We start from the raw sequence: 25,920 nt of genomic DNA, 5'->3' as shown, positions 1-25,920 counted from the left end.
GGCGCTTTCTGCAGCAGCATGCATGCATGTCCATAGACGTCATTTGATTTTAATGGCCTGCAGGAAATTTGGCGTTACAACTCCAGACATTAAGGCAAGAAAGAGAGGGAGAGGAAGAGAGAGCAGGGACACGGGGGAAAATCACCGCATGAAACATATTGGTTCAAGGATATCTCTTCATTTTCAACATATTTTTTTACTGAGACTTTATCAACAAGTTACTGCGCCTTTATTAGAGGCGATGTTGCCTGAGTGAAGGACTATGGCAGCCCGCCTGGCTTTAAACTTTAAATTTAGGCTGGAGATGGAGATGGAAATGTATGCCTGCTAGCTGGAACTGCCTGGGGAACTATTACATCAGACGAAATGACAATGATTAAAATCTGCTTTTTGCTGCTCTAAATCTATTGAGCGACTGACAGTTGCCTCTTAGGTTTCCTTCACCCTCTAAATCACAACTTCACACCGTTAAGGGGAACGGTCTACTTTTTTGCCGGAAAAAATTAGATAAGTTATTATATCTGTGCAGTCATAATTTCGGGAATAGGGGGTATCACGTTTTCTTCCTTGAGAAAATTGCCTGGGCGAGAGAGTGGAGTTGAGCTAATTGTAGCCTAATCCGTGGCCCAGAGGCGCTTGGGCAGCCCGGAGCAAGAATTTTCTTTTTTAGCTCTGCTCTGTTATTTAGAGACGGATTATTGGCTTTCTTCTTCTCATAACAAACCACAGGGGCAGTTTCATTTAGGCAAAAAGGCAGACAAGAAGCTGAAATACGAAGCAGGATTCCAACAAGAGCGCACATTTTTACGCGTATCCAAATAAGAGCAGAGAAGGGGAAGGAGATCATCTCATCTATGTTCAAGGTAAGGACGCTTCCTGTGCGCTTTGGTACAAAGAAGCTTGGTGAGGACAGGTCGAGCCAGCCTTGCAATAGAGCCTTTAAAGCCACAGAGTCTCTTTGCAAGCAGTCCATCCCGACCGCAACCTAGTGTTTTTCAAAAAAAAAAAAAAAAAAAAAAAAAACAGTTTTGTGTGTGGGATACAGAGCAAAGACTTGGCTGTTCCGTGCGGCAGTATATAGGTTCGTGCTGGAGCTGGATGGTGGTGTAGTTGTGTCGAGGGCATTTGGAGAAAATATTTGATATTTTGGGGGGTTTACGTGAGCAGCAGCTGGGACTGACCACCGGCACCGGATTTCTTCTGGACTCCCTACAATGTTTGAAACGGTAGGGTGAATTTTCAATATTACCGAATGCAATGTTTTACGCACAGTAAGGGATAGTCTTTACAGTTTTCGAAGAGATTAGTCGAACTGGTGCTGGAGAGTAACGTGAAGTCCCCCCTCCTCTCTTTTCTCACAGACTGGACACTTAACACGTGTGCTTTTTATCAAACGGGTTATGAATTACACGTGTCGGGATTATGCTTTTAATTGTACAGCAGGAACAAGACGCCATATTGAGCTTTTGGGCGAATTAAAGGCAGAGCACACTGGCTTGCAGTGTTCCTGTGGAGTGGGATGTTGTATCGCATTGTTTTCCTATCTAAATGTTTCCCCTTGTGTATGGTTATTTATTTGAATTGTGGGCGATCGCAGTGATCTGATGTTAATGTCACGAGTGTGAAATCGGCGTCAGTGTCTGATCAGGGTCAGTGGAGGGGAGCAGCGACAGCACCGCAGCTCTGAGGAGAAAGTTGATGCCTTTACAGCTGCTGGGATTTTGTGGAGGAATTTATCATACATGGTGTGTGTGTGTGTGTGTGTGTGTGTGTGTGTGTGTGTGTGTGTGTGTGTGTGTGTGTGTGTGTGTGTGTGTGTGTGTGTGTGTGTGATGAAGAGAGAGAGGGATCAAGAGAGACAGAATGTTGAAATGATTAAAAATTGTGATTGATGAAGATTATGAGGATTTATGGAGCTATTTTTTTCCACTTGGTCCTTTTTTTGTAGGTCCATATATACTGTGATTTAATTGGTTAATTGACTGATTGGTTGAGAGAGAAAGAGAGAGAGAGAGAGAGAGAGAGAGAGAGAGAGAGAGAGAGAGAGAGAGAGAGAGAGAGAGAGAGAGAGAGAGAGAGAGAGAGAGAGAGAGAGAGAGAGAGAGAGAGAGAAAGAGAGAGAGAGCAGTGGTGGGACAGCCCGGTGTGTAGCCTTCTCCAAACTTCTTAAGTCTTTCCAAGTTTTTTCCTTCTTTTCCTGGGATTTGAAATGTAATCCCGTCCTCCTGTAATCGTATTAAACGAACATGATACTGCTGTGAGGCGGACACCACCCTGGAAAAAACAAAGCTCCAGTCTCTCTCCGTGGCCCGCGGCTGCTTCTCTCATGAGCCGCAGGGATGATCTGGACTTTCACAAACGGCCTTCAGTTTCCCAGCCATGACAGTAAACCAGTTCATATGTGCAACAGCAAAACCGATCGATTGTGCTGATTTACTGGAGGCTAAAATTGTCTTATGGCAATCGGTTTAAAGCCAGTTCTGCAGCTGCGCTGTGAAGCTCAACGTATAAGTTTTTGCCTTAACTGCGTCAGGGAAGGTTTGTGATCCAACCACAGCCCGAGGAGTAACAGATGAGTCAGGATAAACTGTGACCTTTAGTCAGTGATCATTGGGAAAATTCAAAAAGTAGTTTCATAGCATCATAAATTTATTACCTTCCTTCAAAACAGCTCCTCATGTGACCTCACCCACTCTGCCATGATTTACTCCTTCTAAGATTTGCACCGTGTCACATTATAAAGTGGCCAAACTGAGGTTGGGTGGTTCACCTGCAGCTGTTGGCAAACAAATTACGCACGAGTGATCTGGAGACAAACGCGTCCTCCGCTTTGTCCAGAAGCATCGCGGGATCAAATGGCGGCGTATCGAAGTGAATTCAAAATATTTTCTCTCCACATTTGATCAGCTAATCAGAATCAGCTCCGCGCTGACCCCGGACTGCACCAGCGTGCTCCCAACAAACTGCCGCCAGTCACCTCCACAGACTGCAGCCTATCGCTCTGTAGACTCAGGCATTTATTGTTTTTGTACGACGATTTCAAACATTAATCTTCTGATACTGAGCCGCAGCTCACACGGAGTATGATGACACTTCATTGTTTGGCCTGTGAATGTCTGTGTGTAGTTATAAAGTTATTCCCCATGTGCCGCAGCTTAGATCACAAGCGTCTGTAGTTACATGTCATGCGATCATCTTAATCTTTTGTGTGTTGAATGTATGTATGTGTTACAAGGAAAAGTTGCCCCCCCCCTCTTACCCCCCTCCCTCCCCGCCGTGTGTTCCTTGCTCTCGGATTAGTGGTTGGTGTGTCTGGGCGCATCTCGTCTAACACATAAGGCGACCTTTAATTAGAATATTGCAGCAGCAGTTTGTTTTATTCCCCTGGAGGCTGACACCTAGCAGTCCCCCCCCCACTCCTCTCTCTCTCTCTCTCTCTCTCCTTCTATCTGTCTATCTCGCTCTATCTCTCTCTTCACCCTGGTTTTCTAATAAGCATCCTCCTATCCTCGCCTCCGGTGCTGCACGAAAAGATGCAAACATACTTAATTAGAGCGGTGGCAATAATTTCCAGGCTAAATATGCGACCAGACAGACATGGAAGTGATCTGATACCATTCAGAGAGGATACTATCTGCTTCCCTGTGTAGGATCACTGTGTTGGTTTTTTTTTTTTTTTTACCTTTATTCCCATGGCTTTTCTGTACACTTGTTTTCAGGAGGGAAGAAGCATGTCACGGCTGTCTCTGACCCGGTCCCCGGTCTCTCCTCTGGCCGCTCAGGGGATCCCTCTGCCGGCTCAGCTGACCAAGGCAAACGCCCCGGTGCACATCGATGTCGGGGGACACATGTACACCAGCAGCCTGGCGACCCTCACCAAGTACCCAGACTCCAGGTAAGACGCGCTCCTGCTGCTCCTCACATGCTGGAGTAAGTTTATTAGTTCATTTCCTTTATTTTATAAATCGGACGGAGGGAGATTTTTGCAGGATGTGCATCTTGTTGCTTTTGTTTTAAATGTGAGACATTCTTGAATTTTTATATCTGAAAATGGAAAAGCTTTCCTACTTAAATCAAAGTAGGTTTAAATGAGTTTGAACCAGTTTGAATCTATTTAACATCTTAATACTGCATTTCTGTCATAAAACCAATTATTACACCATTTGACTGGTGTTTGTCTTAATTAGGTCTAATTGGATTTATGCTGTTAACAAGTCATTTAGCTGACTGGCATTAAGACAACTTTTATAGTGACATCTGCCCTCAAAAGCTGCCACTTTAATCTTATCAGGCCATGTGGGAGCATTTCTCTTGCCTCCATTATTCCTGTCCTCTCTTGGCTTTAAAATGATGCATTTGATTGTTTTTCTTTGTTTTACCTGTGATTATTTTTAATTGCCTAATAAAATACCTCCAAGCCTTTTTTTTTTAATCTCCTTTCACATGGTAAAATTCAGCTGCTGCCAAAAACTAAGCCTACAGTACCTTTCACGTTTTACTGCTAATTTTAAATGGTACTGTTTGTGTGAATTTACACACCAAAAACACACACATTGCTGCGTGTACTTCATTCGCTTTCACAGCCCTTCTTTTTTATTTTTTTATTTTTTTTATTTTTCCTGGCTCAGTAAGATGAGAATGCTGTTAGGAATCCTTGGAGGAAAAACAGTGACGTGCATGTCCGGATCCCTGTCATCAAAGCTGATGTGGGGCAGATTCAGATCAGATTAAAATCTCACTCTTTGGCCTGTTCCATATTGATTTTCTTGACTATTTTAGAACCAGCATTAACCATCATCAGATCCGCTTTATAGTCATTGTTTGTGCTCGGAGACAGAGGTTATTTCAAGATATAAGACACACTTGTACGATAACAAAAGTTTCAAACTGTATATTCCCATTCTGTTCTATGTAATAATTATTATAATTTTTCAAATAGCCCAGAACAGGGTTGTCATTGCAGTCAAACTTTCCAACTAAAAGAGTGACTTTCTGTTCACTGAATGTCTGTGTGTGGACAGTGTCAGAAAGAGCTGGTGCGATCTCACACATTGCGAGAGTTAGATTAGGGCTTTTGTTTTTGATGCACTTCCTTTGTAAGATTCAGTCATGATGATTCAGATTGTGTAAGAGCTGTTGATAATCCACCCTCCCACTTTATTCACGTTTTTAGCTCCATCCACAGACAAGGTGACACAGAAGAGATAGCCCTATAGCTCCGAAAATCAAACGCACTACTGCTGAAATATTTCTGTTCTCTACTGAGGTATGATTTTTTTTTTTTTTTTTTTTAAACTAAAACTACGGGACGTTTCAGGCCCCCTGCTTTTTTCCTATAATGCAGCGTGTCATTCATTACATTACACAGGCTTCGGTTCTGCGTCAGCTGACAGAGTCCCATGTGGGCCAAGGTAAACATACACCAGGTTGTTAGAAAATCTGCCAAATTGGCTACAGGAAACAATCCACATAATCCCTTGGTAATAAAGTCTTGATATTCATAGAGTCCGCTGACAGGAAATCCCTGACAACTCTCCTTTTTATTCCTGACTGTAATGTGTCATGTGAAAAATACAGCTCATCCCAGACGAGGCTTTCAGATTGTTTTTGTTTGTAACGATGCTTTTTGTTGCTCACAGTTTCAGTGTCGTATCGGGTTTAACTAGTGGCCATGAGGCAAGAGTTAGTTTCTATCAAATGTGCTGATAATATTTAGATCTGGTCATCACTTGTTAGGAGACATTCACTTGCTTTAAATCAGTTTTCAACACAGATGGTCGATAGATTTCTGTTTAGTTTTCATTCTGTATTTTTTCGTGCTGCTATAGTGTTTCTTTATTTTCATGCTCTGATACAGCTTCACACTTTACAAAGAAGTTACTCACAGGGGGACATACACAGGGCACCATGTAAATGGAGCACAGAGTCATGTCAGAGCACCCAAACAGTGTTTTCACGGAGAGAGTAAAGACCGGATACCAGTGTGAGTGTTGGTTGGAGTGCTTTCCTCTCTTTCTCTCGCTCTCTCTTTCACACATGCTCTCCGTTGCTCTCTCTCTCTCTCTCTCTCTCTCTCTCTCTTTCTCTCCGAATCTCGTTCTGTTTCTTTCTCACTCTGGATCACAGACACACACATACACACATGCATACACTCACTGTTTCACTCTCTCCCAGCCTCCTCAGTGTACAGTTGGCCTCAGGGCTCCACTTTCCACTGGAGCCAGTGGAAGGAGGGGCCCTTTTGTGTGAATTAGGATAATGGCTGACAGCAAAAAGCAAAACAGTTACACTGGCAGAGCCGTATACACCGCGTTTCGGCCACGTCCGGTCGAGCAGGGCACGCTGGCAAAAGTGCAAAGTGACGTCTAAAAGAGCAGGGTTAAAGAGTTTAAAGTTGATGATTACTTTTAATAGATTGGCCCCTAAATAATGCAGCGTGCCAAGAGAAAGTTAGTCTAGTAACTAATGTGTGGTTATTCATCTTCTTCTGTGCGGGCCATATTAAGGGACATGGGTCATGAAACATTGATGCACACTCTGTGTAGTTCTCAAAGAGGACAGTCTCAGCAGTCACTTGAACAGAAGCTGAGGAAATTAGGGGAAATGTTCCAGAGACAAGGAAACTATTTTGAAAGGACCACTGGACATTTTTCTCTTTGAACACGAGTCCTCTGTGTCCAGAGACGATAAATCTGTACTGGCTTTGTGCTCTTTTACTGGTCCTCTGTGCGTACTAGTTTACTTTTCTGTAAGCTGAAATCACTACAATTAATGTGGCAAAGAATATCTTGTTTCCCAAGTTTCAGAAAACACTGTTCTTCCTTTTATTTTTATCTCCTGTCATTGTTAAGCCTCTTAGCTATTCTAAGCGCGCCCTCAAGTGACTTCTTGCTTTTTAAAAAAAAAAAAAAAAAAAGATTTTAAAGAGGCTGAATGGCACCAACACATGTTCATGATCTAAAATAAAATCAGCTGTTTGATAAGGCATTTCATTTTAACCACATAACATGAAATAATTATGAGAATGAATTAAAACTGTTTAGTTATGTAGCTCCAAAATAACATGAAATGTTTTCATGCGCTGCAGATAAACACAGTGGCTGTTAGCAACACATGTTGTGAGCATAAGAGTGGAGATGTTTGGTTCACATCATGGACCTGTGTAGGCAAATACTGGGCAACAGCGCCCTAGCTCTTCCTAGAGAACCATGTAAGAACACCTCTGCTGCTCATTTAGTTTTGAAATGGGGAAATGTGCGCAGGTATTACAAGTTAAACTGGAGCGTGATTTAAACAGTCATGGTCATACGTTCTCTACAAGTCATAATATTAATCAGAATTAAAACTCAATTCCGTGTTTCTGGAAATTTTTGTCACACGCCCTTTGGGGGAGTTGTTTCAGTTTACTGAGTATTTTACAGTCACTTTGAGCAGGACTTTGGTTTTGAACTCCCCCATTGTGGGCAGCCTTTGGTGTCAGGCTGGACACACACAACCAAGATCCTTGGGCGTGTGTTTGTTTCACTGTGCAGGAAGCTGCTGAATGTCTTGCGTCCATTAGGCGTCCATTAGTGTTACAGTTTCCAGATAGCATCTGTTCTAGTAGAATCAGTGATACCTGCGCTGAGTCCTCCTCCCACCTCCTGCAGACACGTCTCTAACAGCTCTCAGCTGCTGGCCGGTTGTAGCTGCTGCAGCGAGGATCCTGCCAGATATTGCCCACCTACTGCCCCGCTACCTGCCCTCACTTGGCACAGCTGGGGTGAGAGATCTGAGCTGTTCCTGCCCCTGATAACCTCCTACACCCACCACCTCCCTGCTTCGCCCTGACTCTTTCTCTTTTTCTCTTCAGCATTTTTTTCTCCCACTCTTTCCATTTCTCTTGTATTCTGATTCTTTCTTTCTGTCTCTTTCATTTTCCCTCTTTACTTCTGTTTTCTGCATATTTTTTTTTCTTCTTCTGATTTCTCTGTCTAATTTCCCATATCTTTGTCTTTCCTTCTCTTCTTTCTCTCTGCCGGTCCCCTTGTCTTTTGGCCTGTCTGTTTGTGTATCTTCGCTCTTAATTTCTCTGTTTCCCCACCCATTTCTCTCTCCCTACCTGTTAAAAACACCCCCCCCACCCCCCCACCCCACCCCCACTTCCAATTCAGGGATTTAACAGAAAGGGAAAAAATGAGCAGACCAACAGAGAAAGAGAGCGAGAGAGTGAAGGGAGTAGAGGAGAGGGAAAGAAAAAGAAAAACAGGCAGCATTTTAATTGCTTTTTAAAAAAGTGGAGATGAAAAACAGAGTTAGCCTGGAGGGGTATGGTGAAATTCTAGCTGGAAGAATTGCAAGACCATATGAGAAAGGAACACCTCAGGCAAAACAGGGAGATGAGTATTGGTTTTTTATAAAGCATTTTGCATCGATTTCCAGAGAGAAAGCGAGTAAGGCAGAAGGATGGAGACAGAGCGAGAGAGAGAGAGAGAGAGAGAAAGAAAAGAGAGAGTGAAAGAGAGAAAGGATAGCAGGAGGGGAGAGAGGGAGGGAGAACCATCTTTGCTCTGCTTCTTCACACAGTCAAGTCAAAGAAAAAGAAACAGGGTGAATTTGATTTGATAGCTTCAGTGTGTTGTGCCGACACATCGGGGTCAGGAGATACCTGATACAACCATTAAACACAAACTCACACACTTTCACCAAGTAGACAATTGTAATTGTAAATTCAGCAAAACGAGTCTGTGAGTGAAGCCAGCCCTGCTGTTTGTTCATTGACATTCCCACCGCGCCTCCCTTCTAGTGTCTTGTAATAGAATTTGACAATGCCCGTGCTGAGACAGTGCTGGGTGTGTGTGCGTGTGTGTGTCGGTCGGCGTGTTTGCAAATAGGTTTTACAATTTTCTTTGTCATACGACTTTGTCAGCCGACCTAGAAGCTGTTACTGTGATTAAAGAGTTGATTACATCAAAATGATGATAATAACAGCAACGCAGCGCCCTGCCAAGAGCTGTTTCTGAGAAAGACGATGGAAATGTGCAGTGAAACCGTTAAGGAGGTTATGTGCAACAGATTTCTTGTGTAAATCACTAGTACGGCATATTTACACTGCACAGGCATTCCAGGTTTCTCTGCTGAGGGAGACGTGAGCTTTGTTTCAAAATGAATCACAAAATGAAGCAAATTGTTGCGCTTTGTGCTTTGGGAGAAAAAAAAAAGTTTTTCAAAATAAAAGCACTTGCAACCTGCATCCTCAATATTTTAGGGGAAAGATTATTTTTAATTATTGAAGAGGGATATTTAGCATTCGTAAAAGAACAAACAGATAGAGTGGAAGTGCCGAGACAGGATTATTAGACCAGCGAGAGAGGGACCTGCAGGTAAGCGTCAGGAAAACCACACAAAGACGAGGGGAAATGAATATCTGTCCAAGGGTATCTCCAGGCACGGCGCCAACATGGTGTGATGAAAGTTTAAAGATAAGAGCAATTTCCACTCTTTGCCTTGATGAGCCCCTGTAGCCAACTTCAACTAAGCCCTTAATCTTGCAGCACACCAGTGGGAAGGGGTTAACCATGGGATGCTAGGCAGCAACAAGTGTCTTATTATTACACCAAAGTCTTGTCAATATTTGGTGAAATCTTAAACGCATACATCTAATTACTGTTAAAGTTAATGAATGTGTTTCCTAATAGGGAACACATTATTGATGTAATTTTGAATAATGTTTTAATTATCTCAGTTATTCAAAACTCAGTCAGTTCTTCAGTCTTTGCTTTGCCTTTAACTTTGAGCCAAATAACTCCGTGTTCAGGAATCTTAGACAGTTAATATGACTTTATTTCAGCCTCAGCAATACAGTTAATATAGAGGTACCAAAGGGAAAATTTAGCGTATTCTTTTCCTAAAATAGACCCCTATAGACAAATACAGATTTTTAAAGGTCAACATTTCATTTTTGATAAAAATTGTCTAATTTCACCAAAATATGTATCTGGGATTAGGATTATACTATACAGTACATAGCAAATCTGAAATTTAAATATAGTTTTAAGTGGACAGTGGAATTCTGGCTACAGAATTATGCAATCAATACGAATAAAACATAGAGCAGCTGATAGACATCATCACAAACTCTGCATTAAATACACTCGGCATGCCATACAGTTGAGGTGCAGCTGTCCAAGTTCTTCATATAATCATCACAAAGTTAAATTGTAAAAGTGAAATATCTTTCTCCAGATGTCTTCTTAACATTAGTATGTGGCCCTCCACCACTTCCTACCTCTGTTTCATTTCCACCCCACTGACAGATGGAATAATAGAGCTGTAATGCTACATTCATGCCATTAATTTCTGTAAGTACAAGCAGCAAGCGTGTGTGTTGTTGTAATCTTCCTGCAGAAGGGACACTTCAAACAAGTCTGGAATGGAGGAACTGTGCCTTAAGCCCCTTGTTTCAACCTGGGATGCTAATGCATTTCAAGCTTAGTGCTAATAAAATTGAAAAATAAATGGAGGGTAATTGTTTCATGCATTTGAAAGGAGCTGGCTCATTCCACTATGTGTGTGTGTTGTGTGTCTGTTTGTGTGTGCGGCTGCCTGCGTGCGTGCGTGCGTGCGCATCTGTGTGTGTGTGTGTATTTCAATTTTCAGAATCAGTCGTCTGTTCAATGGCACCGAGCCCATCGTGTTGGACAGCTTGAAGCAGCACTACTTCATAGATCGGGACGGCGAGATATTCCGCTACATTCTCAGTTTCCTCAGGACCAGCAAATTGCTCCTTCCAGATGACTTCAAGGTATATATCCGCACCACAACATACTGTATCGTGTGTACTTGTCTGCACCATCAGCTCTGTTTGGACAACACTGCAACATAAAAAGCTTGAGTATGTAAAGCCATCTGCCCAGACATGCAGTAGTATTGTATGGAAGAGTAAATGTGAATATGTTTACCTGCTCTCTCAGGGGTCTCATGTTTTCAAAATAGACCCAATACCACAACAGAGCCGCCACCTCTGTTTTCACAACGCCTAACGTAGACTCACCTTCTTCCCATTCAACACATAATTACCTGGAGCATACATTTAAGTAGTGATTAGGGAGCTCTGGTGGGGGGAAAAAACAGAAACACAGACTCAGTTGGAGTTTACAGTGGTGTAGAGGTAAAATGCTAACTGGCTAGCTGGAGCATGGCCCAATAATGTGTGTGCCGAAGCCCTGAGCTGTTGTTTTTCACTCAGAGTGGTTTCTATAGAGGTGAGCGCAGGTGAAATAGCCTGTACGCCCCTCTGCTCTGACCAACTCCCATACAGACAGGAAGTCCCACTGAATCTGCTTTGGCCCGTATTACACCACTGACACTGCACACTCGTAGCTCCTGTTTTACCATCCGCATCAAAGAACTCTATTGTAAGTGAATGCATATACAGTATGTCATGTCTGTTATGAATGTATATTAAACTATCCAAAGCACATGTTAATGGCAAACAAAACAAAGCTTGGTACCAGTTAATCCATACAAGGTTTTTTTTTTAGATTATTAGTTTTGTATTTTTGAATTGAGCTGTGCAGGTTGATTGTCTATCTCCCAGCTTAATACAATAAAACAGAGTTCATATTTCTATGCCAGTAGCTGTTAAAGCTGATAAGTATAGGCTAAAGTTGATATAGGGAACATCTTAGCAAACAGTTGCTTATTTAGATTTCCAGCAGACAGGGGGCAACATTAGAAATTATTTGAAGTTGTGCCTCTGGAAATCTGCAAAATGTAAAACCAGTATATCCAAAATATCCATAAAAATTTTCTACTATGCTCACCAGCTAGTCGCTAATTGCCTGCTGTTTGGTTATAGCCAGATAGCATTTGACTGGTGTATCACAGCTTTTTCTATAATTTTTTTTTTTTTGAAAACAGCTTCCTGCATGAGAATGATGTAGACAAGAATGGTGAGAGTGAACCACAGCAGTAAAGTTGAGGGCTGTAAAACCAAAACAATGAGCTGAAAGATGGTAAAATGTCCTGTAGAGCTGCAGGGAAATGCAGATTTGTGTGATAGTTGTTTGTAGCTTAAACGCTACGAGCGACTCCTTCCACGCTATACATGGTGATTTGAGCTGTTGTTAATATAAAAATGCAGCTTTAAACCAAACTGATGGCATTACTAGCAAGTTAGTCTCACCTCACAAGTATCCCCACAACCATATGTGGATTTGTGTGAATTTTTATGTATTCTGCCCACAGCTGCTTCCTGTTCAAGGTTTTATTCAGTGTTGCCTAGGTGTATTCTACTATTCAGTTCTACTCCACCTTAACTTGCATGACCTTTCCACTGGGCTGGCACTTGTTCATCAGTCTCTACAAGAGCCAAACCTCAAACAACAGAACATGACATGAAAGCCCTGCATATTTTGGCAAATGACGGCCTGACTCACAACTGATTAGTTTTCCCCTTCTTATTCATGCTTTTTTTTCCCTCCCTCTCTGTGAAATCTTGACAGTCCAATCAGGAGAATGCATTGGACTTCATTGTTTCAACTCATCACGATCCCCTCGCATAAGCCTGTGTGGATCTGCATACCTTTCAATTTGCGTGAAGCCCAGGAAAAAAAAATGCAAATAGTGCGAGGCGGAATTGAGCATGTCCTTATCTGAACACAATCAGGCTTGCCGTCGCCCGAGGGCTGGGTCTGTTCTGCTGCTGGCAGCCACGGCGCTGTGTGTTTTGCTAAATCAATGTGAAAGTCTGAGCAGAATAGGAAAAGAAATTTTTCAGCCTACATCAGTGGAACAAAATATTCACTATTAATATCCTTCCTCATCTCATTATTCAGACTACAATTAATCACAAGAGTGTAAGCAATGCTCAGTCATATTGAGGGCATGGTTATAAACCGTTAAGAGTTAGTGGTTACTGCATCAGTTTATTCAGGTTCGTGTATTGCACTTTAAATCAATAAGGCTTTCTTTTTTTCGGTATCAAATGCTAAAACTCATAGGAAAGAACTAATGTTTTTATTTTTTGTGGGTGCTGGGCCCTAGATGAGCAATGGCTGGGGTTTTTTTCATCAGTGGGATGTTTAACCCACACCCTGTGAACCTCTCCCTGTGTGGGTTCGGTCATTTTTAGTCCAAAACATACGGTAGGTCTTTATCAGTCCTCCGACTCCCTCATAGTGACAGTTTCCATCATTTTCTTCTTCTTCTCGCTCTCTGCCTCCCTCTCTGTCTCTCCCTCCCTCTGTCCTTTTCTGAGATGTTGCCTTGCCGGTGGGCGATCAGGTCGGATCATTATTTTGAAGCTCAAACGGGCTGTCTGGACACAGGATTGGGGGATGAATTGTCTCGTAGAGCTGGCAGCAGTAGCAGCAGCTCCAGCAGCCAGGACGGAGCTGTTGGCCCTGTCTCCCTCTCATCCTCACCTCAGCGCTTAGGATTACTCTGTTGTTTTCTGCACTGCTCAGGATGACTAAAGTGCCTCGCAGACAGACCCCTGTTAAAAACATATCCATCCATGGCTTCAGACCTGTGAAGGATGAGGAGCTACACTTTGATACAGAGAGCTGCCTGAAGGGGAGTGTCTCAGTATGAGTTTTGTCAGCTGCAGCAAGAAGGCCAGGAGAGAAAAAGACAGGGAGAAAGGGAGAGAAAAAGGGAAAAAAAGGACCCACTCCCCCCCTCCCCCCTACTTTCGCATTCTGAAATCTTAAATATTAGACCATCAGCTTAAGATGTGTTGCGTCAACGCTCCCGTCCAGATGGAGTTGTATTTGGGTGTTGTTCACACGTCTCAGATGAAGGCACAGTTTAGATGAAGGGGTAAACCAGTGAGGGAGGCTTTTCAAGGCTAAAGATTCTGACAGAGGCAGCAGGGTTAATGAATATGCTGTTTGCTGCCATGCTCTGTTTCTATACCCAGCAGTGGTCCGGAAAAGGGAAGGGGAAAAACTCTTTTTAGATCAGGGCTCCCTGGCGGCCCCGGCACCCAACACACACAGCCACCAATGATGCAGACTATATGAAACATATGTTGTTTCCGCAGAACAAAAACACACATTGTGTCACTTTTCAAGGGCGTTAAGACTTTGCAGTGCGCCAAGATGAGCACCCTCTTTCTGTGTCTATTAAATATGTAACCAAATGTGCAATCGGTTGTTTGCTGTGGTTTCACAACGTCCATATATTGAAATGAACTATAGCCAGAAGCTAAGTAACAGGAACATCATGTAAGAATAAACTTCCAATGGCAGTGATGGCAGCTCTTCAACTACGATTGAATTAAGCTGTCATTCGTTGTCACTGCAAAACACTAATCAGAACACAGATTTATTAATTGCTAATTGTTTAGCAGAAAGATTTCCAGCATTTAGGTGTAACCTAATTAAATCTTGTTCTAATAGGAGCTTAACGTCGGGCCACAATCCTCATTAACATAAAACTCCCTCTATGTGAAGAATACATTAAAATCCTCCTCGGCTGATGATTGTCCTCATGTTCACTTTGCACATATCTTTTCCTCACCTCCCGTCTGCCTCCAATAGTGAACCTCCGCCTCCCCGTATTTTCTATGGTAGCGGTGAATGATGGTGCCATCTGGTCTTATGGGAAATTAGAGGCAAGAGCACAGGGGCAAATGGCCCCCAGCAAGCCCTGCCCAGGAGGGAGAGGCGAGCAATCTGCTGCAGACTGTCTACACACAGGAATGTACCATCCCACTTCACTGGAGCCCTACTGATGGCCTTTCTGGAGTCGGCTCACTAAAACATGCTAAAGGCTAGCACAGCTCTGCCAAGAGCGACTGTGGAGGAGAGCTGCAGCATGGCTGTGCTTTGTTTATTGAGAGTGTTGTCCTGCTGGTCAGAGGCCATCACCAATCTTAGTTTGTTGTTCGTCTTTCCAGAAGATGCACTCCATAGAAACAAGTTAGATATTTTGTAGCTATTAAATATCTTTAACTTCACAAGGACAAACAAAGGTCATTTTTACATTTACATTTTGGGTATTTGTCTGTTTCTTATCTAGATCCGCTAAGCATGAGTGTAGCAGTATAAAGTTAAACTCCTGCACTGCTGACATTGTGAGAAGCAAGGTAACAAGTGTGTGATTCAAAGACATGATGCCTTGACCTTTGCAAACCTTAGTAAAATTATCTTGTAAGAGACAATGAGGACAAAGGACACTGGTGGTTTCTGACACACACACAAACATGAATGTTAAGGTATTCAGAGATATAGTAGGACACCTCTCCATCACTGTTCCTCCATTCATGCCTGTGCTGCACAGTTGATGTTTCACTAAGGGTCAAAGAGCAGATGCAGCCAGAACAACTCTCCTGGAGTAATTAGAGGTTAAGTGTCTTGCTCAAGGACACCTTGTTATTAGTCGCTGTGGGGAAGCCATCAGGATAACCTGTGAATATACCTTCTATTGTCATCTTAATGTTGCACAACTCTATGTATGTACAGGTTTTTGTCCTGATGACCTTGGTGATGAGATGTAATGTACTGAAACTCACAGTGTGTTAATCACACATATAGCCAAGAGGACCGTACATACAGGCAAACTCACTGCTCTCATCTCCATGTTCATCCTGCGGTATAGGACTTCCACTTGCTGTACGAGGAGGCGCGCTATTACCAGCTGACGCCCATGATCAAAGAGCTGGAGCGCTGGAAGCAGGAGCGCGAGCAACGACGGATGGCGCAGCCCTGCGACTGCCTGGTGGTTCGTGTCACACCCGACCTGGGCGAAAGGATCGCCCTGAGCGGGGAGAAGGTCCTCATCGAGGAGATCTTCCCTGAGACTGGAGACGTTATGTGTAACTCAGTCAACGCCGGCTGGAACCAGGACCCAACGCACGTCATCCGTTTCCCCCTCAATGGCTACTGCAGGCTCAACTCCGTCCAGGTAACACACCATGATGCATTTCCTGTTTCTGTAGTGGTGAAAGGTTGGAAACACTTTGCTTGATGCATGGCCTATAAGGGATTTTGGAGACTACATTCATGTTATCAGACCATCATGAATATTTTATATTCACTGGAAAACATTGCTTTAAGACAAATTAGTAAAACTTATAGTACAACAACAACAACAACAACAAAATCCCCACTTCCATCTTCATGTGGCTCCTTTAATACATTCTAGACGTTTTCTACAGAACACAGCTCTGCTACACAAATCTAGTTGTAGCACATTTTTAGAAGATGGACCACTGAAGCAGCACAGCACAGTTTTTTCACAGTGTTTCACACAAGCTTTATTGTAATGTCCTGTCCGCACCAGGATATGCACGTACTACACCACCACTGTGAGTGTAGCTTCCTTGATGTGGGTATATTACGTATTGACACTAGGTGCAATGTGCAGCCTTGAGTAACAAATGACAGATAATAAAATATATCCTTTTACTTCAGAGAATCTCCAGATAGAATAATAGAAGGACAATAAAAGTCATGTCTGTTGTATTCAACAGAAATTATTTTGTTACGTTTGTAAAATGTGATAAAGAAAAAACATGTTTAGATTCAAGAAAAACATTATGAGTTACTATTTAAAAATATTAGTGATCGAAAAATGAAAATAGTGAATTGATATTGAATACCAGATACTTTCTTCCTCTAGGAATATTAGAGAAATGATATACGGTTCTTCAAATAACTCCATGATAAAGTACAAGACAGTATTACTCCACAATAAAAATGTGATGTTTACAACCTTGAAAACTTATTTGCCCCTAACACACAATGAACTGGCAAAGATAAAACTTTTTATCAAATGTAGCTTCTGTATTTGGTGTTAATAAAATCTCTTTTTTAAATGAAATGATGCTATAATATAACTCAGACAGCGGAGAGTCAGCTGTTAAATCTGCAGGTTACAAATGGTGAGCAAAATTTAATTTTCAGTGCAGTCCCAGGGTATTCCTTCACAAAAAAACAACAATTCATAAGGACTTTCATGCTTAGTTATTATTTCTTATGTAAAAGGAACTACAACGTCATACAGTTTAGAAATATAATACTGTAAACAGGCCACTTTAAAGATTGTTTTTATTCATTTTGGACCCACTATGTCCTGGAATTTGGCCACATTGTGATACAGCAGACTGTGTTTTCAAACTGTAGACATTACTTTTGGCTAACTTAACTTTGCAAACTAAAATACATATAAAATTGATGCTTAATGCGGCGCTACTATTCAGTGTGTCTATGCCGTGTCAGTATATCTGTGGAGATATTTGTTCTTTCTGTTGTTTGAAGGTAGAAATGGATAGTTGTGCTGGAGGCAGAGCTGAGGCAGAGCTGTCCTGTGTGTTGAGATTACTGAGACGAGATTAAGAACAAGAACATCTCAAGTCCCAAAATCGGACTATTCTGACTATTTAATTTGACTATTTGAGGATGCAGCATGATAAATGGCAATGCATGTGTACATTCAAGACAAGTAACATACAACCATAAATAAATGCATATTGTAGGAACAATGTAACCACACACATAACATCCAGTGAAGCTAAACTGGTGAATACATATAGTGTAGAGGATACAGGGCTGAGTCTTCCTGGGGCAAGTATTCAGTAACTTTAAGGTGTTAAAAATGTTGTCAAAACACATTATGTGATGCATGCATTTGTAATATGCCACACAAAGCCCTTCAAGTAAACTGTTACATCATATAGACTGTTATTTTATCTTGATGTCTGTAGCCAGTGTTTTTTTAAGGATAAAATCTTTCCTCCATCAAGAAGTGAAGATAATTGTTTTAAAAGCATACGTCTGCTTATGATTTTGCAGTGAGGCCCTTGTGTGCATTTTTGTCTAGACGCTGTATTTTTGCATCTGTTTAACTTTGATTTGGCAGCGTAGGTGTTTTATGGGATCAGACCCATCTATGAGGTTATCCACAGGACACAGAGAAACTTGTAAACCTTGTAAACGCTCTGCATGCTGTCACAGTGGAGACATTTTTTTTTTTTTTTTTACCTTTATTTTTCTAGCAAAGGATTCTGCTGAGCAAGGAAACCATTTTTCACCTCCACCCTTCAACACTTTCATACACACTCAAACACCTGTCTGGCATTTGTACTGTACAAACGTGGCCACCGTGCTGCTCCACTGATGTAACCAAGAGTTAGCTTGCCTAGCATAGCATCTGCTGAGGGAGACGAGGCATCGCTTGTTCACTCTCTCAGTTCAGATATTCTGTGCCAGTCTGTGGGTTTTAGTTTGAGGTCACTAGCCAGGATTGAGGCTGGTAGACACAGATTTTCTTCACTGCCTGGAATTCTACCTAAAAACTTCATTCTGCTTTAAGGCAGTTTGCATGATTTGTGGTCCTTTACACTGCTTTTTCCACAGTAAAGTTAATAGCTTGTTGTCACTAACTGAGATAATAGCTACTCTGATGGAGCTACAGTTAGTTTGTCAAGAGATTACCAGAGGTAATGGCAGGTGTACAGACTGTGCGTAGTTTTTCATTCTGTCTAGAAATGGACTTACACAGCTTCCAAGTAGCTCGTGTGGCTGTAGCATGATGGGAAATCTGAGTTTGGCCCGATATAATCTCAAATACCTTTGCATTGTAGCATATTATACCATTTTCAAACAGGTGACTGAGATTAACAACAGCCTTGCAGTGAGATGTTAAAAACAACTTCAGAAAACTAGTTTTGCAGTGGTGTTATCCAGAGAGGTCTGTGAGGAGGGAGAACAGGAGGGGGGGCATAACAGCCTCACACCACAGGCTCAATATAACACACTTGAATGCCCACAGCCACGAACAGGCCAACACATACAGGAGCCTTCCTCCCCTCCAGCACCCAGAGAGAGCCTCTCTCAGGCAGGCTACTGTGCTCTGACACCTCCACCTCCCTCCTGCCAGTGTGAGAGACCACCTCCAGGGAGGAGAGCCTAGCGAGTGGGACAAAGCATGTGTGGATTGCGGCCATGTTTTTCCTGCGAAAAAATGAAGAAGAGGAATGGAAAGGGGGGGAAAATGATATGCATAATTTACGCTTTACTCCTTTTTAAGACACAGCTCCTTTTTTAAAAAGACTCCAATATAACACCGCTCAAGGCGATTGAAATACACGTATTGCATTTTTTAATACCATACTTACAATTTCTCAAACAGCCTAAACCAGTTTATACTTCTTTTATAGATTTTTAAATGACTTGCAATATAATTAATTGGCCGCATCAACTAACACAACATTTTCCCACTCTGTTTACCAGTGAGACTGGTTATGGGATCTGAGCGCATCTGACTAACATGGTCTGAAAGTAGCTTTTATTGTTAAGGTTTTTATTAGGCTGCTCCTCTGAAGGCGAGCTGAGCTGAAATCCTCTATTCAGACAAACTGCTGACAGAAAGAGGAGCTGGAGCTTCAAGGTTTCCTGTGAGCGCTGCTCCCTTTTTGTCTCACGGTATGGCCTCTCTCGGTTAAGGTGGTGTTAGTTGTGAGGTCAGGCCCCCTGTTTGTCTCATGCTGGCCTCTTAAAGACGCATTAATACACAAAATTCTGTTTAAAAAAAGCAACAAACACACACACACACACACACACACACACACACACACGCACTGTAGCGGGACCCGGCTCATTGAGTCGATGTGGATGAGGACACAAGGAGCAGATGGAGGTGTTTTTTGGTGTAAGGGGAGATTTTTCTAAACAACTTACTCATTCTGTCCTCTGTCATTGTTGCATGAAGGTATGAGAAGGTTAGGAAAATAATCCTCGTCTTACCCGCCAGACAATGAGCCTCTGATCTGATTTCAGTCTTGGACCCCAACCCAGGGGAACACACACACAACCACACCCTGCCCACAGAGAAAGGAGGTGGGGGTTGTACGGGGCAGATACATTGCTGTCTGGAACAGAGCGTTTATGACTGTACTGGCAGGCTCCGAGAAGAAAGAGATGGATATGTGACAACTTTTAAATATACACTGTTTTCGATTTATGACATGTCACTGGCATAGAGAATTCATTTTAGTTTCAACTGTTGCTGTCTGGCCCGAGGCTGGAAACCACTAGACCTTGTGATACTTTGGTCACAATGAGATAACATGACATTTTTCAATACTTTAGACTAAGCACAGCATCCTGGCTTTTTCAGTTTATTCAGTTTTTATTCACTTCAAGATAAAGTAACACCCCTGAGGTCAATAAAAGTCACTCAATTACTCGGTGATATTCAGAGCATTTCGAGCATTTGTCCTTTTTAGGATTTGTTCAAGAGTATCAATTTTTGATATGTTATTCTATCATCTTCTATTTGCAGTTAGAAATGTAACAATACTAACTTTATGTGTCAGTGTACAGAAAGAATATCTTGGAAGGAATCAGTATTACATTGTGTACTACAAATTTAGCCCTCTTTAGTCCTCACATCTTGTGTATTCAAATGTGAGAGACTGAGAATAAACAACTCCACCTTGGCGAGTGATTCTCCATGTAGTCATGAATGGAATTTAGGGAATAATGCAAACCACCTGCGCTGTGATGTAGATCCAGTGCGGAGAAACAGAGAGCAGCAAAGGCACTTAACGGAGGGAAAACATTTAGCCAAAGAGCCACAGAGGTGTACACACACGCGCGTCCCAGAGCTGGAGCCGGGCCGGCTGCCCCATACATCACCATGATGAAGCACTCAGATCAGACCAGAGCCAATCTGTCCTTCATCAATGTGACAGCGGAGGTAGAGGTAGAGAGGGGCCCCCTGTCCCCCTACTGCCCAGGCGGGGAACGCAACATGTCGCAACACTCTTACATGTCACACTGCCACTCCATCAATCGTGCGCCGGGTGGAAAGAGAAAGCACAGCTCATCAGAGCAGACAAGGCCACACAAACACCTCAGCGGTGCTCCTCAGCTGCCCGAGTGGCAGAACAAGACGTTAACACTGCTGCGGTTAGGGGTCCCTGTGCTCCCCTGTGTGGCTCTGTGGGAAGAGCACAACGTCAGGTGCTAACAGGCAACGGATTAACATGCACTATGGAGAGGATAGAGACTTGACTGACAGCTTCAGAGCAGATTGTTCAAAAATGATTTCATATTTTTCTAGGATGCAGCCTAGGTGGGTTTTGCAGATGGTTTGTTACCCTGGCAACAGCCAATGGGATTGTGGATACACAGGAATAAAACGATTTTATCAGAAAGAATCGTCTTTATTCAAAATGGAATATAATGAAAAAAATACCTCTATTTACATCATACAATTATGAATACACTGAAAGATATAACAGCCTTCATTCGTGTTATATATTTGCAGTAAAGTCATGTAAAATAGGTTTTGCTGGGTGAATGTAACCATCAGTAGTGGACTTCAGTGTACTTAAAATATCAAAAGAAAAAGTACCCATGATGGCAAATGACCCTGTAAGTGTTATTACATATTATGTAATTGGATTATTAGTGCTGATTGAGGTATTTTATTCTATAAAACTGCATCATATTTTATAGACTGAACATTTGATTTGTATATAGAATATGAATCTGTAAATCAAAGTAAATATATTGTAATAAAAAGTACCCTCAGAAATGGAGTGGAGCTGAAGTATAAAGTGGCGAAAATGGAAAAGTATGTCAAGTACAGTGCTTAAATAAATGTACTCAGTTACGTCACACCTCTGGTTCCAAAGCAGAAACCACAGACCACAGATGAAGAAGAAAATGTTACTTAATGAGTCTGGTGGTGTGAGAGCCTCCATCCTCACATGCTCAGGTCTGTTCGGTTTAGTCTGAACTACTTGCAGTCCCTCTGAGGACTGAGCTCACCCTACACACTTCTGTTCTCCCATCTAGGTCAGTGGGTATTTACACTGCCAGGGTTAGGGGTTGCATTCCCACTGAGATCACTTGAACTAAAATACTTGTGCCACTCAAAGAAACTTTAAAATCAAAGTGCCCATGTGAGATCGTTTGCTCCGTCTCGCAAGTTCAACAAACGCAGCAACTTGAGAAAGTGCTGCAAATGCTACAAGAATACATTACACTGTCAAATTGTTTTTGTCGCTGGTGATTCCTAAAAAAAAGCTGGCAGATGGCTGGGAGAATTAGAAAGAGTTGGAGCTTCCATTCTGTTTTATGCCAGATGCTTGAGATAAGCAGAGGATACGATGCAGATACTGCAGTTAGAGCTCCCTGTCACATATGAAAGACTGTGCATAGTTAAACAAAAGCGACCCCCTGAGTGTAGCGCCCATCACATGCTACAGTGTCACACGTGTCAATCAACTCTGAGCCCTGTGCCATGAGGAGCAAGTATCTTCCAGCGCCTCCTGAGAGGTGCCGCGACTGAGCGTGTGTGTGTGTGTGTGTGTGTGTGTGTGTGTGTGTGTGCACTCCTGTCGCCATCAATATTACATTGTGCTCTGGTTTCCAGCACTGAGACTCAACCACTTTGATTCCTGCCTCGCCATCTTCGCTGCATTGAAAATATACAGTGCTGGGAGGTTAGAGGAGTTAGGCTGATATATCGTCTCCTCATCCCCATGGCGACCCCGGATTGAGTGGCAGCTCAACTCAGAGAGATGGTTTCTATGTTGAATGGTACTTGTGTGTTTGGGAGGCAGATCCCTGTGCAGCCACGTCGACCCTGGAACAGTGAGAATGGTTTATTATGTTTCAAATGTTTGGGGATCAGTGGGGATAAAGAGGGTGAGGAGAAGCTTTTATTCAGCTTTCTGCTTCAATCACACAGGAGGGAAAAGACAAGGAGAAGTGCTGATGTTCAGGGAAGAAAAGGAAACTTTAGTAAAGTTTTATGAAGTGATAAAGAGTTGTCCTATCTTCTGTGTTTTTGTATTCTGATTTCATATTTGAAAAGCAATAATAGCAGTGACATCTACTGAACATGTTGCAGCAATACTGGACTCTGAGTGGTTTGTCTTTAAGTTCAAAGTAGTGTACATGAAAGGAAAAAAACAAAGACAGCTAACTAGCAATAATTCCATTTCACGGAAATCATTATGTTTGGAATTAGACTTCAACCAATCTGACTGCTCACATGTAACTCACTGTTAGAATATTTTGTTATGGTTTCGCTCAACTGAGGCAGGAAAGTAAGCAGAGAAATCTGCAGAAGTACAACATAAGCTGGGATCTGAAAGCCTGCGGTCACAAGTATGTAGTGCTGAACTGAGCCACCAGGACATGTTTTAGCTTTTTAAGAGGGTGCATTACTTTCTGTTGTCAGCTGGGATTGATTTCAGGACATTGTCCTGTGGACATTGAAACCTTTTGCTTGGATGTATCTTAATTATTCAGTGTATTGTTTATTCCCCCGTGGCACTAATTCACTGTGTCAAACTGAATGTGAAGTTTTTCTATGGCTCCTCATAGTCATTACAGTATCCCTGAGTCAGTTACAACTATCTATAATAATATCCTTAAGTCTTTTGTGTTGCCATGCATTAATGATAAAAGTGTTTTCTGACTATCTTTATTGATCAGGCCATTCTCCTCTGTGACCAAATTCATTGCCGAACATGACAGAGTCCCACATGCGTTAAGAGATGATGGGGAAAAATGCAATGTGATGCAATGATCAAAGAGGGCTATGTAATATCATTTCCATAATCGTTAGGCTCCTCCGTCGTCTGCCATGGATTTGGGTATGTTTGATGCTTGGGCAGGTCTCTTAATTAGCCATCTTCACCATCAGCTGCCTGCCGCCCCTTCTGTCTCACAAATTACAGAGCGTCAGGTCTGCTCAACAAGTTTGCATGTGGATGTGTGTGTTATAATTTGCATTTAGAAGATAATATTTTTGCACACATATCATGAGTCTCTCTCTGTGTTTATTTGTATGATTTATCTGCTCTTCTGTGTTGTGTTAATCCCCAGTCAGGGGAGGCTGCGGCCCTTCGACCTGGAGGCCTAAATGCCCCACTTTAGCCCTCCGATGGGGCTCTCACTCCTGTAATTAGAGAGGTCATCCTTTGCCATGAGTGTATGTGTCAGTATGTGTGTGTGTATGGGCGTCTGAAGAAACCAATCTATTTTGCGTGAACTGTGGCTCTGTATCTGGCAGGAGGGGTTACCCCTCGGCAAGACCTTTCATTTCCATGCACTGCACACTCCATTAAAAGGACGGGGGAATAAGTAAATACACAGCACTGCTCGAACTGGGATTTAGATATACCCCCTCCAAAAAAAACAACATCCCACGAGGATTACGGCAGACGAGGAGAGAAAAGTGATGTTGGAGTTCACGTGTTTGTGTCTGAGAGTATCTACATTTGAACTGGTGTGTGTGTGTGTGTGTGTGTGTGTGTGTGTGTGTGTGTGTGTGCGCGCGCGCGTGCATGCATGTATCAATGCCCAGACACACGGGCTAACATGCATCGCCGTCTCCTGTTCTCTCCCTACAGCTCCAGCACTTTGTCCTCACACAGATCACCCAGAACTCCCTATCCTCATTCGCCGCACGTCGCTCTCTCTCCTTCGCTCACGGACCTCACTTCTCCTCTCACCCCAGCCTCATTACTCAAATTAGGAGCTCCAGTAATCACCACGCTGAGCTCCACTCAGCCCCTTAACACACCTCACTCACACTGCGCTCTCCTCATCCCTTTGAGCTCATGCCCTCGGTTCAGTAGCCAATCCAGTGCAAGCAGCATGAATATTGCAGAGGTGGTGTGATGTCGGAGTGCCCTCTGGTTTTATTCCATCGCTACGTGTGATTGGAGGAGGGGGAGGGTTAATGACACACGGTGCATATTATGACTGATGAAGACCTTAGGTTGATGTCAGGTGAACGGATGGATGGATATCAAAAAGTGATACCTATCCGCAACTTATCTATATTTTTTGCTGATGATCATTTAAATTTCACTGCAGACCTTCAAAATTCTGGTATTATCAATAAACTTTCTAATCAGTCGTCATTTTTATGAAGGAAACAACTGACTGTGGTCTGATTTTATCTAGAAAAGAACGCTACGCTAAATATGAAGCTGCCGCCAGCAGCCAGTTAACTAGTTGAAGAATAGAAACACAGGAAAACAGCAATTTAGTTTCTGTGCCAAGGTAACAAAATCCACCTACCAGCACCTCTAAAGCTCACTAATTACATGTTGTTTCTTGTTTGTTTAATCAGTAAAAAACCTGACGAGTAAAACTACAAATCGCCCTTTTACAGGGGGCTAGCATAACATAAGCTAGTTAGTAAGTTAGTTGGCTGCTTGCAATAGCTTCATATTTAGCACACAGGATTGGTGTAAGCGTATTTCCCAAACTGTCAAACTTTTCCTGTATGAAACCTAGAGCCTCTATCTTTATGGGTAAAAAGTCTCAGTTAGATTTAACTCTTTAACTCATGGCTCTCCTGTTATTAATGTCCCTCTCCTCCTCTGTCCTCTCTGCAGGTTCTAGAGCGTCTTTTCCAGAAAGGTTTCAGCGTGGCGGCGTCATGCGGAGGCGGTGTGGACTCGTCCCAGTTCAGTGAGTACGTGTTGTGTCGCGAGGACCGGCGGAGTCTGTCCATCAACACACCCATCAGGATAAAACAGGAACCCCTGGACTAGAGGATTCTGGGAGAGGGACTGCCAACACCCCACCTCACCCCACCTACCCACCCAATACTCCTTCCATCTTCTCACAGCACCGCACCCTGCCTACCCCTGCCCCCGTTCCTGCCCTAACAGGACCACAACCACCCCCAGCATACCTAAGTATTAGCAGAGGCTTGTTAACCTCACCAGCCCTGCAGAACTCTAAGGGGAATGTAGAACCAAACAAAGGGAAAAAAAAGCATCAGCAACAAAAGTTTTTGATTACGTTAAATAACGCCCAAAGAATCTGGGACTGTGATGAAAACAGCAACGACTACAAATGGACTCAACAGCAGCTCACGTAAACCATTTTAGCACCATGACTGGTTGATTTTTCCCTCATCTTCTTATAAAAAAGGCGTCCTGTCCCTTTT

General features: G+C 42.7%; 1 protein-coding gene across 2 annotated transcripts; it reads left to right on the top strand.

Moving 5' to 3' along the window:
* Positions 1-790: 790 nt before the first annotated feature.
* kctd15 (potassium channel tetramerization domain containing 15) lies at positions 791-25,920 on the top strand. Of its 2 annotated transcripts, XM_022742405.1 has the most exons (5): positions 791-863; positions 3,720-3,895; positions 10,639-10,783; positions 15,586-15,891; positions 25,361-25,920. In XM_022742405.1, the coding sequence occupies exons 1-5, from the start codon at positions 855-857 to the stop codon at positions 25,517-25,519; spliced, it is 795 nt and encodes a 264-aa protein (XP_022598126.1). In that variant the 5' UTR covers positions 791-854; the 3' UTR covers positions 25,520-25,920. The 2 variants fall into 2 exon arrangements, with proteins under 2 accessions (XP_022598126.1, XP_022598119.1); XM_022742398.1 differs by lacking the exon at positions 791-863 and having other exon boundaries at positions 3,693-3,895.

Source organism: Seriola dumerili, unplaced genomic scaffold, assembly GCF_002260705.1.
Source record: "Seriola dumerili isolate Sdu_G_001 unplaced genomic scaffold, Sdu_1.0 BDQW01000003.1, whole genome shotgun sequence".
Classification (NCBI taxonomy): Eukaryota; Metazoa; Chordata; class Actinopteri; order Carangiformes; family Carangidae; genus Seriola; species Seriola dumerili.
This window is presented reverse-complemented; position numbering and strand designations above follow the sequence as displayed.